This window comes from Melozone crissalis, unplaced genomic scaffold (assembly GCF_028551555.1).
Source record: "Melozone crissalis strain CALT ecotype California unplaced genomic scaffold, PUWL_Pcris_2 ptg000023l_1, whole genome shotgun sequence".
NCBI classification, from domain to species: domain Eukaryota; kingdom Metazoa; phylum Chordata; class Aves; order Passeriformes; family Passerellidae; genus Melozone; species Melozone crissalis.
Window position 1 is genome coordinate 27,223,339 of NW_026535801.1, and position 19,980 is coordinate 27,243,318.

Below are 19,980 nucleotides of genomic sequence, written 5' to 3' on the forward strand. Positions count from 1 at the left end.
TGATTGCAAATTAACACAGTTCACAATAGCCAGCTACTGCTTTGGTAAGACAGGTTTTAGATTTGTTATCAAACTGCTAGTTACAGGCAAGAAAACAGAAACAGCTATAGAAACAAACCAGCATGCTAAATATACCCTGACGTGCAGGTGCCCATTCAATGCATCTCATAACAAATGAAAGACGCAGGAGTGGATTTTAAATTACATCCACTTAAGACTCATTGCTGTGAAAAACTCTCAGAACAGCAAGTCAAGTTTTGTGTAGCTGCATGTTCTCCAAAGATGCCATCCACCAATAAGCACACAGTTTAATAACACTCCACAGAAAATACTGTCTTTGCCTTTGCACATTTTATTAACAGGCCATACTGCAAATGGCTAGAGGACCAGCTTTGCACCAACAGAGCAGCTGCCTCTGTTCTAATTCTAGCTAGCTAATCACACACTGCAGATCCCACAAGGTTTGGCCATTTGCGCCCACAAATGAGTTCAAAGATCAAAGGATACAGAGGACTAATCACAGCTCTCTATCACAGGAGCTTGTGAGACTCACAAAGCTGTCATTTCACAGGATAGTTGAAACACTGCCTGCAAACTTTGGTCTGCTCAGCCTGCACCTGAAGTGCCAAAGCTTTAATACACATTTACACTTCAAGATGACATCACCATAATGGATGCCCTAATATCTGGGTGTTTTCCTAAGCCAAAATAACAACAGAACTTATGCTTTCATTGGTGAGCCAAATATTCTAACTCTTTTAGAGCATCTTAGAAGACAACAAGCAGGTTACTTGACCAGCAAATATCTTACCTGTAGGAATGCATTTTTTACTGTTTTTCAAGGATGAAAATACATACTGTCTTAAGTCTTCCATATAGGGTAGCTGCACATAGATGAGACACTGTGCAAGAAGAAAGAAAAAACAAGAGCCTGAAGAAAAAAAAAAATCTCTATCCCTAGAGTACCATATCAGGGCAATATAAAACCCAAGAAAAATCTGAAGATGTAATGTCTGTGCACATCAAAACACTTTAAATATATACAGAGCAACACAATTTGAATCAGAATAAAACACAGCATTGTATTTTATAACATAGTGATGGCTACACTCGATTTTTCTGCTTGTGAAATAAAGACCTCCCCACCCATCTGATCCCTTTTTCTCGTGCAGAGTTCCAATTATCCCTGCTTTAAATATCCAATATATTGGCACTTTGGGAGGTTTTATCACAGCTTACTGTATTCCAAAGTCAAAAGCTGGATTTGGTTTTTTTAACATTTCTCTGCCTCATTTTTTCTTTATTCAATTACCTCCTCCAGTTCATACCACCCTAAATAATTCCTTTCCATCTTTTATGTTTATACCCTTCAAAAGTCTGAAGATTGTTGTGTCCGCCCCCACCTCCGTCACTGCTCAGCCATGCTACATATATTTAGCTCTTTCAATAGTCTCTCGTAAGAAAGATCAGGGGAAACATATGCTGCAAAAGTTCTAACATACTGTGTTGCTTCTGGGTCTCTCTGCAGAAGGGCAAGAGAAAAGAATTACCTCATATGTATCCTTAATATATGGAAAAGCTACTCCAATTTGTGGATAGCATCTTCTATCATAAGCATAGCGCACTACAGCCACCACTTTCAACTCATCCAATGCACGAACAAGTGCAGAAAAAGCAACTGCTGCATTCTGGAGGGAAAAAAGAAGTCTAAAAAGTCATGCAAGTTCTTAATCATGAAATACATCTTTCACAGGGAATTCAGCAGCATTGATTTAGTCAATACTAGTTTCCATTTCAGCTATAACTTTAACAGCATTTTTTCATGTTCATAAATCAAAGAAGCAGAAAGGTCAAATCTCATCACGATAGTGGATCCATTCAAAGCTGAGCCAACTTTAGATTCAGCACATTCCACCTTTTTCACCAGGTGTGAAGAACTCTCAGAGGTTTTCCATGAGATAGCAAAAGGGAGGAAAGTCCCTTAAAGGAACATATTAGAGCTCCACAGTGAGCTTTTTACCTCCAGTTCTTTGAAGGTCTGTTCTAAATAAGACAGTGACAGGGCACACTGTTGCTCTGCATGAGAATCAACTTCAGCACCAATTTCAGGTTCCTCACAACCTTGCTCAAACATAGTATCTACCAGTTTTTCCTTATTCATGAGATACTGTATTCATTTGGGGTTTAATCCAACTTCTTTTTATCCTAATGGGCAATGAAATTAGACATTTCTGTAAACTGCATTAAAATTATTTGTTACACAGAAAGACAGGACATTCTCAAGCATCACTACTATCTTTTTTTTTCTGCAGTAAAATACGTTGAAATTACACTTCAGTTTACCTTACCGCATCATCCTTTGCTGCAAAGACCTTCAGAGCTTGGTTGCCCATGTAGTAATGCCTCTGGATCTACAGATTCAAATGGTCAAGAGTTAGCCTGACCTAAAGAAAAGGTCACTAATACAAGTGGACCAATTAAATTATAAAACAACTAGCATTACTCAAGTCAGAAGTTGCCAAATTTAATTAGAGTGCATAGAGGTTAAAGCCCTGTATTTGTCTCATATCTCCATTTATCACTAAATATGAATATTCAGTCATATTGGATAGGATATTATCATAGCCTCCAAGTAATGGGCAGGAATGAAAGACAGTGCTACTGGCAGCTGTTACCAGTTTGAATTATACTTCAGTAATTCAAAAGCCATTGTGGAAAACTACAGTAGTTAATACAAGGCCTAAACCTAATGGTTACCATATCTATGCTATTAAATTTTTCTAGCAAAGATACATCAAAAAGAAGCCACAAAAAGTCTCATCCTTAATTAATAAAGCTACTTCAACACCAACCCAGAGTATATACAGCTGTGCTAGTAAAAAAGCACTTCTGTTAGCAGAGTTTATTCTATTCATGAACATGGCTGAATCTAAAACAAAAAGGAAAAAGAGTTTCATCAAGGGGCATCACTGGAACAGCTGGAGCTACAGCAGCTCACACACACAGAAAGCCTGCAATCATAGGAGACCTGTCACAAAGATCACACACTACTATGGACACTGATTAAAATAACCTCTCTTTGTTAAAGAAAAAACTCTTTACATTACAGTCTCAGAACTAACGTCATTATATCTTTGATTTTTCTTTCATTCATTTTACCTTTTTATTTTATCTTCTTTATTTAGCAAATTACCATAAGGCTGTTAAAGTCAGTGACAACCTGCACCAGAGCAGGTCTGTTCACTGTATTACAGCACAATTCTTCAGCTCAGATTATTCTACCTGCAATCCTTCTCTCCTGTTCTGTCTCTAAATGCTCAGGAAATTTTACATTCAGTATAGTATACATCATAAGATGTGTGATGTATACTACACCTTTTTTTGTTTGCAAAAGAAATTGTCCCTTTGTAATATTTTCAGGTATTATTTCTTGATTTACATGATATGGCTTATAAATTAAAAATCAAAGTTTAAGCGGCCTCTGATCTTCTTTCCTGAGGGATGTGAACAACTCAGGAAAAGAATATAAGGTGGTTCTATTCCTTATTTAATTATTTATTTGGATCTGTGCCAGTTTTTCTAGTCAATAACAAATCATCTTTCCATCAAAGTTTAAAAAAAAAACCAATTTAATATAAAACGTACATTTCAGTAGTGTCAGTTTTATCATTCCAAACAATAAAATTTAGGAGGCAAAACTTAAGATAACATATGGGTCTTGAAAATTCCAGCTGTAGTTAAATCTTCCTGATATCATTACCTATCCACTATAATTTTAATCCTGCAAGCACGCCTGAATAACTTTATTCCGCTGAGGGGATGTGCAGCCACTACTGTGCATAACTACTCATACTCCTGGCTACAGGACCAGAGTACACTTTAAGATATAATTTCTGTTTCTTATGAAATCCAGAGACAAGAGGAGTATATAATACAAATTAATTAAAAGCAATCGGTATTTGGTACATTGAAAAATTTTAAAAACAACTTGTTAATTCTTTTATGCATATGTACATGACTCAAAAAGTATTCCTAAAATTAACTGTAACCCTACAATTATTAACCATGTATTTGAAGGTATTACCACACTATCTGACCAACAATGGGAAAATAAAAATCCACATGAAATAACAGTTTGCTCAGAGAAACACTATGTTCCTCATCTGCTTTCCTCTTAGTTTCCATTTTCAAATAAAGTCAGACTAAGCTGAAACAGGAGGCCAACCTCCAGCATAAGAAAACTCTGCACACAGCAAAATACATCTTGCAGAACTAAATGACAATAGTAAGACTCAGCTGGAGGCTAATAACGTATGAAGAGATCCAAGAAATTGTCTCATTGGAACACAGGATTCAGACACATTTCACTTATTATTAGATCCAGTTTCTGGTACAGGAGGTAGCACTCCCTAACACCTCTCTGGCCTGGCCAATTTAGGGCACATAAGCTCAAGCATGAATAAGATGCTTCCTTGATCAATCACTTGCAGTGCACAGCTCCCACATCACTCAACAAGTCTGAAAGTCCTCAGGGAGCAACCAGGTTATAGATTCCAGTTGGGCTGGCTTGTCCTTTCAGTAAACCACATAACTTCCTGGCTCCTCAGTGCTTATGTTTTAGAACGCTGCACTGCAGTAGTCTAATGACACATCTAGCAACATGCACAAGGTCTCTGTGTCACCTGTATTGCAAGGTAAGAATATGTTTAGTTACATCCATTTGGGAGTAACTTCCCACAGATGCTTCCTAATTCATTAGCATATTTCCTTCATTGCAAAGGTGATGATGCCTTAGCCTTTATCAAGAGTTCTCATTCGTTCAGACAGTGAGAGATTTCAAAGAGCAGGAGGGCTGGGAGCTCTCAGAAGTGAAGGTGTAGAACTGCCCTATGATTTCATTTCAGTTTTGACTGGTGAAGAGGACTGGGTGTAGGTAACTCCAAGATGACTAAAGTTTCAATCAGAAACTTTTTCAGAGAAAAAAGATGGGGAGCAGCTTAACATCCACAGCAATTACTTGGCACTCACATCTCTGACCTCTCTCTTCATGTGTCCTTCTACAATAACAGTTTTGTTAAGCCTTTGCCTAAGGCTTTGCTAATGCTTAAGTCCTGGATTTTCTGAAGGAAATCACCTTGTGCTGGGTAACTTTTATTAAAGTACTTGCTCAAAATAAGTTTCTTACAACTGTCAGGGACAACAAACAGCAAAGTCAATACCACAAGTAGAGATAAGTGCATTACAAACACTGAGCATCTCACAGAAATATGGAGAGCTTTTGAATTATGCTACCTTTGTCTAAGAAGTCTTCACTACGTTTAAGTTTTTTCACAATAGAAAGAAGAGACCAGTCATGGTTCACAAACTAATCCTTATGGAATTGAGAATGAATGGAGTCAGCTTCAGGCTTGCTTTAACACTACTTTAATGTTGAGGGAGAAGCTCCTGTTAAGAAGCAGCCGTACTCTTGGCTGGACAAAGCCCAGAAAGGCTGTTGCCTGAGCTGAACAGAAGACAGACTATTAAAGTCTGGGAGACGAAATGAGACCACAATACCTCTGTCTCCTCCTTGCAGAGATCTGAGTTCAGTGGCTCCGGCTTCACTTGAGAGACCAATGGCCACACTTATGAGCTTCTCTCCTTCACAAGACCACATATTGCTTACATGTACTAGAATCAGCAAATAAGTCACCCCTGCATACCTGAGTGGAGCTGTCTCATTCCCAATACTGAAACCCAGCACAACACCATGACGTCGCTGAATTCAAACCAAGATCAACTGTCTTGAATAACCCAGGAAGCTGAATAGGAAAACATTTAGTATCACACCTGTGAGGATCTAGTGAATCCCAAAACAGAAAAACACTTTCCTTCTGTTTTGTATTTCATTTGCTCTTCATCTTCCTTGGAAAAAGGAACTATATCACTCCCATACCGAAAACCTGGAGAACGAGAGAAGAGCATCTGGTAAGCATATGGGCCTACAATTTTAACACTGAAATTAGCTCTCTGAATATTTTAACAATGCATTCATGCCCCACAGCTACGTTCCACACATGCTCATCAAATTACTTTCCCTGTTAGCAAAAAAAACCCAAACACCCATAGACACATTTTGTACTTCACAAAGCACTCCTTGTACATCATTTTATGTAACACAAGTACTCTCAGAGAGCAGGAAAGAAAATAAGGGAACATCTTGCCTAACAAAGTTATGCTCACAGAATAGATTTAAGCAAATCAGAATAGATTTCAGCAAACAGATTGCAACACTCTCTGCAAACATAATACAAGCCACCTCAAACATACCACAAATCATATCACATGAGGTGACACCAGAAGAGATTCAGAAAATAAAATGTGCTAATAGTAGAAGCAAGGTACACAATGGAAAACCAAAACACTCTTGGTATGCAGAACTGGTCTTTTTATCTATTTCTGTATTTTACTTCCCATGCCATACATTACAGGTATATGTCCACAAAATAGGAAGCTGTAATTTCTCAGAGGTATCATCTGCTCCAACTGCTTATTCTCCTATCTCAGCTTCCAATATCCTTCCTGTAATGCCATCAATTTATTATGTTGCCACAGACTAAGGATGATATCCTCAGGTGTGCAGAAAGCAGAAGGAACAGAGATAAATCCCTGGATGAAAAACCTATAAGCAGATACATTTTCCTACAAACTGAAAAGCAAACACACAGAATGAAAGAAATTTCACTACGGGTGCTGCAAATACAAAATATTGTCTAATTATGACATTTCTCAAAAGAGTCACTGAAGTCCAGGAGGCATCAGGAGCTCTTTAGCATTAGAAATAGCACTGACAAGGAAATCTTTTATCTCTTTTGTTTACATTGAACTGCTCACCACTTCTTTTTACTAGTATCCCACAACTACTTACTAACTTAAGCAGTCAGGAGATTAGCTGAGAACAGTTGCAAATCCTCCAAAATGCATTCTCTGTAAGAAGTGGATTTTTTTTCACAGTTTTGAAGTTGTAAAATGTAACTAGACCATCTTTTAACCATCACTTTTGATTAAAGAAGGTCACATTGTCGTTGGGGCTTTATCTGATACTGCTATGAAACACCTATAAATGCTAAAATTGAAATAGATTAAATTAAAAAATACAGCTTATTCTAATTTTCAATTTATGTTATTCATCTGACAGCACACTCTATACTGTTATCTGAATAGTTCTGCTCTTTATAGTTAATATACTTGCCCTATTTCTGTGGGATTGAAAGAGAAAAGGAAAGGAAAAAAACTAGTAACAAAATATATCTATACAATCACAAAAAAATGAAACAGATTTGCTTAACTCAATTTTTAAAAGTAAGTACACTATTTCCTGCTGTTTCTGGGGCCTGTAGTGTTCTAAGGAAATTAATCTGTGCAGAAAGAAGCTGCAGGTCATAAAAGGTATGTTGCATACCACTACTTCAGACTGATCCTGTTATAGTACAGCAAAGCTGCTACTCTTGAACACTAAACCCTCCTTTGATGGCTTCATCTTTCCAAGTGCAGAATAACTAGAGCAGTTGCTCATCTACAAAAAAGCAGCACTATGAAAGCATTCATGTTATCAGTACAAGTGAAGATCTAAAAATGGAATAGTGGTAGCAGAACTACTCACTACAGAACTGAGTATGGCCTTCCACAGTGCGTAGTTCAGAAAGCTGTAGTGCCTTCTAAGCTTCATCTGTTATTATTATTGTTGTCATTAGTTCTACTATTATTATTCCCATTGTCATTATTATTCCTATTATTATTATTCCTACTACTGGCAAAGTAAGATTTTTTTAAAATATGTGAAAACAAAGAGTCTCATGTAACAGTTTCTGTTCCACCAGCCTACAGGGCTCGCATTCTAAGACCACAGCAAGGCTTCAAGGTATAAAACTAGGAGGCCCTTAGGTGACCTAAGAGTCCAAGCCATTACCTTCCCTCTGTCTTCAGGGTACACTTAAAGATGTCATACCTTGAATAGTATCATCTTTCTGAACCTCTGTCTCATCATCATCATTCAAGCAGTAAACAGTCTCTTTTTGCACATCCTCTCTTCTGAGGGTTTTAGCATCCACAATTGCCCAAAGTTTTTTCACCCTCTCTTCTGTGACCTTGGTATCAGAATTCAAAGAAAAGGAATGTTTAACATCTCAGTGGGATCCACAGTACTTACCAGAACACAACACACAAAAAATCTTTAGCCTGAGTGCTGCTTTGTTTTGCCAACAAAAAAAATAATAAAGTCTGTCAAATAATGCATCTCTGGCTGCTACCACGTGCTTTCAGCACTGCTTCATCTCTAAGAGACCTTACACATGGACTGTACCATATTGACAGCATACTTGTCCTGGTTTTTCATTAAACCTGTAGGTTAAGCCATTTGTGGAAGTCTTTGAGGCTCAGTATACCATGTAACTTGCTTGCTATGCAATTGACTACCTCCAAATGAATAAATACTTTTGCCAAAGCATTAAGAAATATGTTAAAGATACAGTAAGACTCAATGTTCACTCAGTTTGCTTGGCCAAGTTTTCCATCAGACTTGCTACACTACAGGATAAAAATACCTTATATTACTGCAACTTTCCCAAAAGGCAAAAGGATCCCAGTTGCATTATAGGACTTGGGAGGGAAAGAAGGAATATGTATTGACAATGAGAGAATGTTTCCCAACTACAGGGAAATAAAAGTGCCTTCTTTTCTTCTGCTTAAGTGAAATTGATGGCATAGCTAGTACATGAGAAGAAAAACATAGAGCTGAGCAGAAAACACTAAAGACAGAATAGATTATGTCAGTATGACTGCTGTATGACCTCAGGCCAGTCACTCAGTTCATGTTGCCTATTGTTCCAAACTTACTTTATTTTGTGTGTAAACATCTTTGGGAGGGGACTCTTTCTGTCTATTTGCACCAGTCTGGCACAATAGCCTAATAAAAAAATTTTAGCAACTCTAAATAGAAAGTTGATGACTTTCAAGGCTAGAATACCCAGCTCTCAGACTTCAGATATATTTCATCAATACTGCCACACTACACAGTTACCTATTAACTATTCTATAACTAGAAATATGCACATTTGATGCCTTTAAACACACTTACTTTTTCCTAGCACTGATTAAAGGAACCATATCAACCATAAGAAACAGACTGGGCCCAAGCTCTGTCAAACAGTACAAACAAGCTGAAAAAACAGACCTTTTATTCCAAGTCTGAAATAACAACAGATGTGATTTGAAACAATGGCTGGTAAAACATTTACACCCACCATTTCAGGCACACATGTCCAAAAATTATTCTCATGCCTAGGGCTTAAGAAATATATATAAAGTCTCACATATCACTGATGCTAAATGTAAATCTTCAGTCACAGCATTCTTAGTCAGGATCATCAACTCAAATACTACTAAGTGCCAGAGTAGATAGCAATTACTCCTATTTCTGTACCTTATGAATTTTAGTTATTTAATGTGTATGGTGAAGTTAAAGTTGCTGTGGGAACCAGAATTTTAGATGTACTGGCTTCTAACCAAATAAAAATCTCTATCGTAATTATCTGGATGTTGTTTTATCTTTATTTTCTTAGCTCTAAGGAAAAAAAAAACCCAACATGTAGTGGCACCTAACTTGCTGCCAAATTGCACTAGAACATATAATTTTACACACTTACTGATTTGTAGGCCACAATCCTTATAGACAAATTAGGACCAATAGTGAGCTGGCAGGGCCAAGGCATTGGCTTCCTTTCCATTTTCTTAAACATTGAAAGGCGTTCCAGGCTCTCTCTAAATGAAGGAATCAGGAAAACAGCAATGAACTCTGGTGAACTGTAATAAAGTATTATAGACAATACACTCTCTCCTAAGGAAATGCAGGAATCCAAACTGTTCCAGCTTATATTGCACAAAGCAAATAAACTGGATCAATAATCTTACCATTACCCATTGTCAGAAAAGAGAATGACAAAAAGAGGTGGTACAGCATATTATCCCCATCCTGAGCCTTTATGATGTGTGACACTAGGGCTTAAAGGCACTGTGTTAGGTCTAGTGATAAAACCACACAATTGCTCCTTAAGCATTTCCCATTTTTCTGTGCTCATCCAATTAGGGCATGTAGCAAGCTGAACAACACAAATTAGAAAAGGCTCTCTAAGTGGTAAAATGCTTTCTATAGGGAAGCTAAAGAAATAAAGAATCCAGTTTCAATTAACAGGATTTTGTTTATGTAGAAATTAACTTTTGACACTTTTTTAATACAGTACTAGTGAACTCATTAATTTCAGGGCATTCTGTCATAGTGAAAGAAGTTACTTCAACTATTTCTAGCCTAAACAGCAGATATATAAGTAAAAAAAAAAATACAAAAAAGGAACTGTAATGAATTTATACTAAAAAGTGTTAACTTAATTGCACAACTTTTAGCAATGGAGTCCAAAATTAACAACTCACAGTAATTTATAATATATCATTGTGAATTCAAATAGGCTTGCCTCCCTAAATAGCTTTCAACTAATACAAACTGTATTGGTAATTTGGCTGTAAAACTCCAACATAGAAAAAGCTCTCAATTTTTTTTCTTTTATTGCATGATAAAGCAAAGATAAAACAAAGCTGAACTACTCCTTTTCATATTATGATTAAACTTGGAATCCACCACTCTCTTGATTAAAGCACTTGTCTGTCAGAAATCAACCCTAAAATTATCAGTAGAGAATTCAACTTGGTATTCTACTTTTCAGGTTTCCTAGTATAAACAGGGTTGTTTTTTTTTAAATTCTAAATGCACAATGAAAGGCAAAAACACACTGAGATTTTTATATGAGATAAACACTGAATTCCCTTTTTAGTTTTGAGGGGGTTTTTTCCCTTAGGGAAAGGAAGATTTTTTTTGCTAGCAATAAAGACACCAGTAGAGGATTTTAAAAAAGAACATGGCAGTACATCATTAGGAGTACTGTAACACACACATTCAGGGATGAGTACAAAAATCAAATATATAAGTGCCAAATGCCCAAAAATGTAATTCAAGATCAATTTATTATCTCTTTTAATTTCTTATATTTACAGAAGAAAAATGCTACCTGTAATTAAAGATGACCCAGTCAATAAAATCTTGCAAACATACATTTCAGCTTGTATTTCATGAACACAACCTTTCTGTTCTGCTATCCCTTCCCTCAAGACCAGAAGCAGCTGAAGTACCTTCTGTCTAATAGGCTGAGTATCATAACAAAAAATCACAACAAAACCTCCTCACTCACTTTCCTGGCATGGCTAATTTATTTTTACAAGAGTTGAAATATTTTTACCAGGAGGAATAATTAATCTAGGAAAATGGAGAGTGTATCTGCGTTGGCCAATTATCATGATAGATTTGCAAAGCTGACTTCTCAAAGCTTGATAAGCAACTTAATTGCATTTAAAACCTCACATACTCTTAAACAACTTTTCCAACTAAAGCTTTAATCTACTAGCCAAATGCCTATTTATCCAGAGATTTTGGATTTCCCCTGAAAGTATGGCACAAAGACAGCTTGTAAAGTAGCAAGAGTCTGTGATAAAAAAAGTATAAAGAGGCCAAGCCACATGGTAGGTTCATGCATATGGATTATCCTAAAGGATAAATGGGCCAGGAAAGATTCTGCTTTTCTGTGCAGTCTTTGAAGCAGTGACAAAGCCTGCTTTTTTCTAGAGACTCAGACTGCTCTGTCGACTAGTGCAGAACACAGACACAGTGACACGTGTCTCTTCACTAATGCACAGTAATGCTCAAGGAGCTTCTCTGGCTGCAGAGGTGCAAAGCTGATCAGCTGAGCTGGGGGAGGGAAGGAAATCCCACAAATAAACTGATGAATTACAGCATACAAACCTACAGGGACAACCCTCTTCTAAAAATTACCTTTGATAATGACATAACAGCTGTGGTCTGCTAAGCTTCCTGAAAATCACATTGTCTAAAAGATCACTTTTCATAACTGTAGAACAAAACTACTGAGACAGTAACATCAGACTATGATAAGGCACGTAGGTGCATTTTGCCTGTTTCCCAACTAAGACAACACCTATGTAGAAAAGTCTGGGATGTATCATTAGCTACAGTTTTTCAGAGATACACAAACTTTTATTCTTTCCTTGGGAAAACAAGAAGTGAAAAATCATCTTTCAATTCTTGCATTCCTAATGCAAGAAAAATGAAAATAAAAAAGTTTATTGTTTGTCACAGCGGCACAGTAGACTGTGATTAAAGAGCAGGATTCAAAAAACAACATTTACTCAAAGAATTCGTGGGAGTTTATCAAACTAGTGAGCTAAAAGTAGTCTGCAACCAAGGAGCAAAGGCTACCATTAAATGCAGATATTCAAGCTGAACTATGCCACAAATTCCATCTCTTTCTAAAACATGCTTTTGAAATGACATTTACAGAAATGTTCCCTCCAAAATCCTCCAACACAAAAGATGGAAGTAAACTGAATTTTATATTTAAATACAGATATAGAAAATTCATTTTCCCCTGAAATCTCTAAGCTCTTTTACTTATTCTAAAGCCACTGAAGAAGCTGTATGAAGGGGACTGAGGGTACAGTAAGTCATAAAATTCAGTGACTTCAACTGATTAGTTAACTTCATCTTTTGGAGAAGAAATCAGGAAGCATATCTATAGGACAATAACCAAATTTACCTGAAAGTATAAATTTCTTCCAGCCCTCCTTCTTCATCCAAAGTGTACATGAGCTTCCTCACCACATCAATACCTTGCTTTTGTTGTTCAGTTAAACCCTTTATTGGAAAAAAGTTTTTGTGCATATGAGCATGTACACTGGCACTTTTATCTCCACTTCCATCATCAACACTCACTGGGAATGGCAGACTAAGAAGAAAAGAAGAAGCAGTTAGTTTGACTTTCTTCCTTATGAAAATAACCAAGCAAAACAAAACAAAAAAATGTTCTTCGGATCAACGATTCCTATCTAGCTGCAGACAGATGTATAAAGAGCCACAGGACTTGCAAAATAAATAAAGCAGTATTTCAAGTCTACTTGGCATTGGTAACATCTTGACCAGAGTGATGCACCAGTTCTGTGTATGGTGCATCAATAAAGACATCCACGTACAGGAATAGATTAGACAGTAAAGTCAATGCTGATTAGAAAGCAAGATCCATTAAAAAAGATTGAGCAAAATAAAGCCCATAGAGAAGGGAATTAGAGGGCAAGACAGCCTTAAATACAAAAAGCTGTTGCAGAGAAGAAGGAAACAATCAGTTCTTTGTATTCTGCCTGCACACCTATCACATCATGGAGTCAGGTCAGACAGTCAAAAACCTGATAAAGGCGTTTCAAACCATAATCTCTAAAACCAACTGCCTGAGGAGAGAGAAGAGTCTCCATCACTGCAAATCTTTATCAGAAGGTTAAACAAACACTGCTCAGCAATGACAGACATACACCTGACCCAGTCTGAAGCAGAGGATTGCTCCAGATGACTTGTTAAAGGCTGTTCCAGGCCTGTGACTCTGTATTGGCTCAAAATGCCAGCAAGCAGGACATTCTCTGCAGTGGAGCTATTAGGTATTTCTGGAACAAATGTTATTCTTTGAGATTTTAATAGCTTACAACACTGGGTGAATTTCTGACTGAAGATGACACATTTTTCTTGCACTTCATGATTCAGATTTTAAAATTTAGCCAGGGGTTATAGATAAAATGATTTTACTGTTCTTCAAAATATAGAAGAGTGTTAACTAAATATAACAAACACAGTAGCAAAAAATGTGTAAGATCCTCAACTCTGTGCCCCAGAAAACACCTGCAGATTTTTCATCTGATCCTATTCTGAATGAACCACATGATGCCTTTTACCACATTTCTACAAAGTGAAATAACTAGCATTGTATTATGTTTTTTAAAAAGCAGCCTACACATCTCTATCATACTTCCACCTCATTAGTCCTCACTAAACTTATTCATGAAGCAACAGAGTTAACATTATGCACAACAATGTCACATAGAGCCAAATTAAAGATCAAGCTTCAGCAAAGTGTTTGGTACCTTTTTAGGAAGCAGATTCCACTGACAAAATACAGAAACTGTATTTTTAAGCTGATGAAGCTGATGTGGCAATATCAAAAAGCTTCAAATCTCTGATAGGTGAAGTTAGGCTACATTCACTATACAATACCCAGAGACTACTGTGATGAGAAGTATGTAATACCCAACACTACACAGTGCTCAGCATGTGCTTGGCACCTGGAAGCAGGCAGGAAAACCAACTCTCTGCTGCAAGTTACAATCCAGTCTATGATCAGGGCATAAGAGATGGAAGCATAGGTTATAACAAAAGGTTTAGCAAGACATTTTTTTAAAACAAGCACTTTATATTTGTGCAGGTAAAAATCAAATAATCCTTTGCTCCTGTGGGTGCAAACCTGCAGCCAGTGCTGTAACAGCAATATTTCATAGACAAGGGAGAAGCAGTTGAATACCAGGGCTCCAAAAGATGCACTCTGACTGGCAGAGGTACTCAAACTGATGGTGATGCACCTCTACTGCCTCCAATACCAACAACAGCTCAAGTAAGCCAGGAGGGGCATGTCACACTGGAAGCAGAACTGCTTTTCCTGTGCAGACAGAACCTGGTATTTTTGCATAAAGCCTCCTCTAAGCAAAGCCAAAGATTTTTTTGTGGAGGATCAGACCATGACTTTCAGTCACATTTCCCTACCTAACCCCTCTTATCTTCCAGATGGGTTGGCAAATGGCTTAAATTAATTCATTATTAAGTTCACAACACTGTTCCTTACAGAATGCTAGACCTAGGTAAAAGTACATGGTCAGAAGTAAAACTAGAGCTTTAACTTTCTCCTGTGGAAGTATTTATTATCAACAGCCAGATAAAGTTTTGCTTTTAAATAAACTCCTCTAGAAGGCTAACAGCTTCCAATTGCCATCACGTACAGACCTTAACACCACCACTGATTATTTGGATCAATGCCTTTATCTACAGCATGACAATCAAGGGATTCCTGTTCTAACACAGAAGACATTGCTTCCATCTTCCAAGCCCATCATTGTGAATGTAACCCTTCACTTCAGACCTGCTCCTCTACTGACACCAAAATCAAGCTATTAATATCTGCAACACTCTCTCATTATTTCTTCCCAGTAATGTCCTTACCTAAAAGGATCTAGGCTGTTGCTGTGACAAAACCAGTTTCTGAGGCTATTTTTGGCTTATTGTTTCCTAATTCTAATTCTCTGCTTATATTTTTCTTCTGTCTCTCATTTTACACTTTGGCTCTAAGCTATAAGCTTAAGTGGAGAAGAAGCCATCATCTTAACGTTTATTTGCACATTATTTAACCAAGGGGACTTGGCTCATAAGTGGAATTCAAAGTATGTATAACTGATAGAAGTACTTGCTATTTCAAGATAACAATTAAGAAAGAATAATTTCCCTTTAAAAGATGGCATAGTACATAGCAGCCATCTTCATACTTACAAAAACTGAATTGAAGTTCCTGTTTTCTTCAAGTTAGCAATGATAATTTCCAGCTGATCCTCACTGACAGGACTACTAAGGTCTGTAAACAATTCAATGTGCCTCTTCTCATATTTCTTCCCTCTTAAAATAGAGAAAAACATTTACATATATTGAAAATATTATAAGGCCATTTTAAAATTATTTCCTTACAAAATAATAACAAAAGTAATATATTTGTAATTACTTTTACCAAAGAAATTTACTTGTAAAATGAAATAAAGCAAGTAAACCTATTTGGTAGAAGTTGTTCTGTCATAGGTTATACTGTTCATCCTAAGCATGAGTTCCCTTTCTCCCTCCTACCTTAAAATTGAGGATTTTAGCCCTGTGACTGTATAAATCACTAACTACACCTAAATGAATAGAAGTCTGCCAATTTTCATCAATGTGGATAAAATGCTAATAAAATATGTTAGGCTGTTTATGGATTACATTGGTTATTTCCTTTGCAGCTGTAAGTCTGTTCTTGTGAAAATACATTTTAAATGACTGTTGCTGGTGGGGGTTCCATTTTAGTAATCTAATTCAGTAGATTCACTGGAGAAGATGGACTTTCAAGACTACTTAATATACTAAGAAGCAGTAACAGTACAGATCAGGGAGATTGAATGACAGAACAAAAATCAGTTGAAGTGGATGAATTCAGTTTTGATCTGGATAATCAAACACAAGAGTGATTTTCTTGAATTTTTACCCTATAATATTTTCTCAAATGAAGGCAAACTCCATATCAAAGGGGTTGGTGCATATAAGCTACAACAAAACCCAGTGGTTCCATAGCTATTCAAGACTATAAGGCCATAAATACAGTCATTTCCATTCACAACAGTTTTAATCACTAAATGGATACAGCCTTCCACACTGATTAGACTTTATTCATAAAAATATAAATTGTATCACCAAGTCCAGTCTTCTCCACTCACAGTTAGATCATGTAACGTTTTTAGAAACATGACCAAACCCTGGTTTGAGAGGAAGTGCAGTTACCTTGCTTTCCCTGTACTAATTCACAGAGTGTTAGAAACACCTTGCCAGCCTCAGTGCACTCACTGATAACTTCATAACACTGATGTCAACATTTTTTCTCAGCTTAAAGAGTGTTTTTTCCTATTGCACCTTTATTTCCACAGCCTGCATATTTACAAACAGCCACTTCATCTCCAACAGTCGTTAAATTTCTAGGCTGAACAAATTCACCTTTCTAGTTTTGTTTTCCTTTTTTCTTTCTAAAATGTGCCATCACATTTAAATTCAGTAGCCCTTTCCTAAACATTTTACCATCCTTTTTAACAGTTTTTGAAAGCAGAACACAAGGATTGTGACAGAAAGGGAAGGCTTTGTGCCTTCTTTAATGGTAGCAATGCTCTCATGGCTCTACTACAGTTGCCTCAGAAAGCTCTGCAACTGTCTGGACAAGTCAGATGTCTCATGAGGATTGTTTAGAGGCAAACTTCTGTAGTGTGCTGTTTATCTTTAATGTTTGCTTGTTGGTTTTTTTTTTTCAGAAAGCATTTCCCATGTTTATACATACAGTAAACATAAGAGTGACAAGAAAACATCAGTGCAAAGTCAGACTTTTGTATAAGCCCTCAGGTTACATACTCACATTGTTTCTTTCTGAAGCAAGTCCATACACACAATAATAGCATCCAGAACTAGGCAAAATTAAGAAAAATCTCAGAATGTAAATCAAGTAACAAATGTTGTTTCTTGTAGAAAACAATTTTACGTTTTCACTCCCTTTCAAAGACTAACATGCATTTTAGTTAAGAAATACTCTTTCAAATAACTGATGTGCCAGAGGTTCCTACAAAAACTTGTGTGTATTGTGATCTTGTCTCTGCCTCACTTACCCAATGGAACACTAAAAAGACCACTTCAGATCCCAACCTCTCAATTGCCAATGAGAGGCTCAAGTCCATGAAGAGGCAATCTAACTTTTAGAATGTTACTCTGAATCCACCAACAAAATTTCAACATATATCATTTTCTCACAGAAGTTTTTCTTTGAACCACCTGCATCTGACAATCTCTTCCTGATCACAATGTCCACTGGGAATGTGTGAGCCAGCTGAGTGACTGCACACTTCTGAAACAGCTCTGACTGCCTGGACAGAGCTCACAGCAATCATTTTATGGCCAGAGAGAGACAACACAGGAGACTGAACTGGATGTAAATGAAACACATGAAGGAACACTATACAGATTACTCTTTAAAAGTCTTCACCTTACATGTAACTAAGAGCAGAACACAGTCAAACATGAATGGCATTCAAACCAGGGAGTAACATTTGGCAATGTTCGAAATACTTCACAAATAAATCAATCTGATAAACTTCTATTCTGCTCTCTCTGGGGTAGAGATAGTTTTCTTCACAGAAGCCAACATGCGGCTGGGTCTTGAAACTGTGCTGGAACCAGTGACGATAATGTAGGAATGTTGTAGTTGTTGCTGAGCAGTGCTTGCAAAGAGCCAAGGCCTTTTCTGGCTCCTGTACCACCCTGCCAGTGAGGAAGCTGGGGGACACAAGACCTTGGGAGGAGACACAGCAGGGACAGCTGGTCTCACCTGACCAATGGGATATCCCACACTTGGCATCACACCCAACTTGTAAAGCTGGCAGGAAGAAAGAGGAAGGGGGGATATTCAGAGTTCTGGTGTTGGTCTTCCCAGGTAACTGTTAAGTCTGATGGAGCCCTGCTCTCCTGGAGATGACTGAACACCTGCCTGCCTGGGGAAGCAGTGAATAATTCTTTGTTTTGCTCTGCTTGTGTGCACAGCTTTTAACTTCCCTATTAACTTGTCTTTATGTCAACCCACGGGTTTTCTCCCTTTTACCCTTTCAGTTCTCTCCCATCCAACTGGTGGAGGAATGAGCAAGTAGCTGTGTGTGGCTGAGTTGCCAGCTGGGCTGAAACCAGGACAGTCTGGTTTCTGGAACTTCTGCTGACTTACTTCATAAACAACATTTTTATTAAAAAGCACAAACCAAGTTCTGTAATGCTATTTTAAAAATACATGCCTTATTTGAAACCTAAAATTATATTACTGTCTTTTTTCTCTTTAATTAACAGAACACTTCATAAAAGCAATGATTCCTTTTAAGGCCAAGGCTACATCTGTTAGCCTAAAAGAACGTCAAAAAGCAGCTAAATCTGCTTTTGGACAAACTTACAACCACAAATTAGCTCAACTCTGATAGTAGTTAAAACTTGGGAGGCTGAGCCCAATTTCACAACACTGACTTCCTGTCTCCTACGTAGCTGAATCAGTTCAAGAAGTGCTCTTCAGCAAAAGGATACAGTCTGCTTGTGCAGAGCCTGCTTTAATCACATTCTGAATGTCTTCCAGCAGATCAAAATCTGGCAGCATCAGTGATCTATGTACAGTAATGTTTTGGTATTGATCCTCACTGGCAAGGCCATTTCTAGTGCCATTAGTGCCAAACAGAACTACAGCAACTTCATCTTTACTCTCAGCAAAAACCTGCAGATACAGAGAACACAAAACAGGTATAAAACACAGGTAGATTCACACACAACTATGTTAGGCAGATTACAGCAAACTCGATTAATTTTGAAACATCAATTACAATGGATTTACTGGTTTTTACTTATTCGGTGCTGTCCTCTCAAAACATAAACTTACAGTGAGATCACAAAGATATAATTAAACTAACAAATTTGCAAGGGGCTATCTGGGATAAAACAAGTAAAATTGGTTGATTCAGTCCTCAAAATGGTCTTCTGTGTGGCAATTAATAAGTGTTGAAATATTTTAGAGAAAGAGAAAAGCAATTCTTTTCCCTAAAAGTTTCTACTGCCCTGAAGAAAAAGGGTGACCAACCCAACTATCACACCTCATGCACAAAAAATACAGCTGAAACAAAGAGCCCTGTCACTCCTGCATAAACAGAGACTAATTCTCACTCATTCCTCATGTATTTCAATTATTAGTAAATGAGGAAAACGTTTCACAGATGTTTTTAACATTTATGAAGTCACACGCACCTGTCTCTGCACAAACTTTGTCATAATCTTCTTGGCTTGGTCAAGTGAAGACTCTTCACCAGGGGAAGAACTGCTCATTGTAAGGCCTACATCCAGGCACAGCACTACTGCCACCTGGAAAGGAGGAGTGAGAATAAAAAATAAAATACAAGCATAATTACTTACAAGGGTACATACAAAGCCCAAAAATCAAACTACATCACAAGTGGTTTCTTTTACACTAATTGTTAATAAGAGACAATGGTGGAAGACAGAACTGGCATAACTGCACTGAAAAGAAAAAAATTTCATCCTGTACCATGTTCCAGACATTTCAGCGGAAAACACAAAAAAATCCTATGTTACACAATAACCTGTAAAGGGCATGTAATTTCTGTACAATCCCATTAATGTATTAGGGATCTAAGGGCTTC

General features: G+C 37.2%; 1 protein-coding gene across 2 annotated transcripts in view; it reads right to left on the reverse strand.

Annotated features, from left to right (window-relative positions):
- XRCC5 (X-ray repair cross complementing 5) overlaps positions 1–19,980 on the reverse strand; it is a 49,150-nt gene that overhangs the window by 27,387 nt on the left and 1,783 nt on the right. For both annotated transcript variants that reach the window (XM_054277547.1, XM_054277546.1), the window contains exons 2-12: positions 19,568–19,681; positions 18,860–19,043; positions 17,163–17,211; positions 15,515–15,637; positions 12,696–12,884; positions 9,684–9,798; positions 7,988–8,126; positions 5,830–5,942; positions 2,349–2,411; positions 1,551–1,688; positions 812–902 (exon numbers count right to left, since the gene is read on the reverse strand). In XM_054277547.1, the coding sequence (XP_054133522.1) occupies positions 812–902; positions 1,551–1,688; positions 2,349–2,411; positions 5,830–5,942; positions 7,988–8,126; positions 9,684–9,798; positions 12,696–12,884; positions 15,515–15,637; positions 17,163–17,211; positions 18,860–19,043; positions 19,568–19,681 (1,318 nt within the window). The remainder of the gene's footprint in view (positions 1–811; positions 903–1,550; positions 1,689–2,348; positions 2,412–5,829; positions 5,943–7,987; positions 8,127–9,683; positions 9,799–12,695; positions 12,885–15,514; positions 15,638–17,162; positions 17,212–18,859; positions 19,044–19,567; positions 19,682–19,980) is intronic.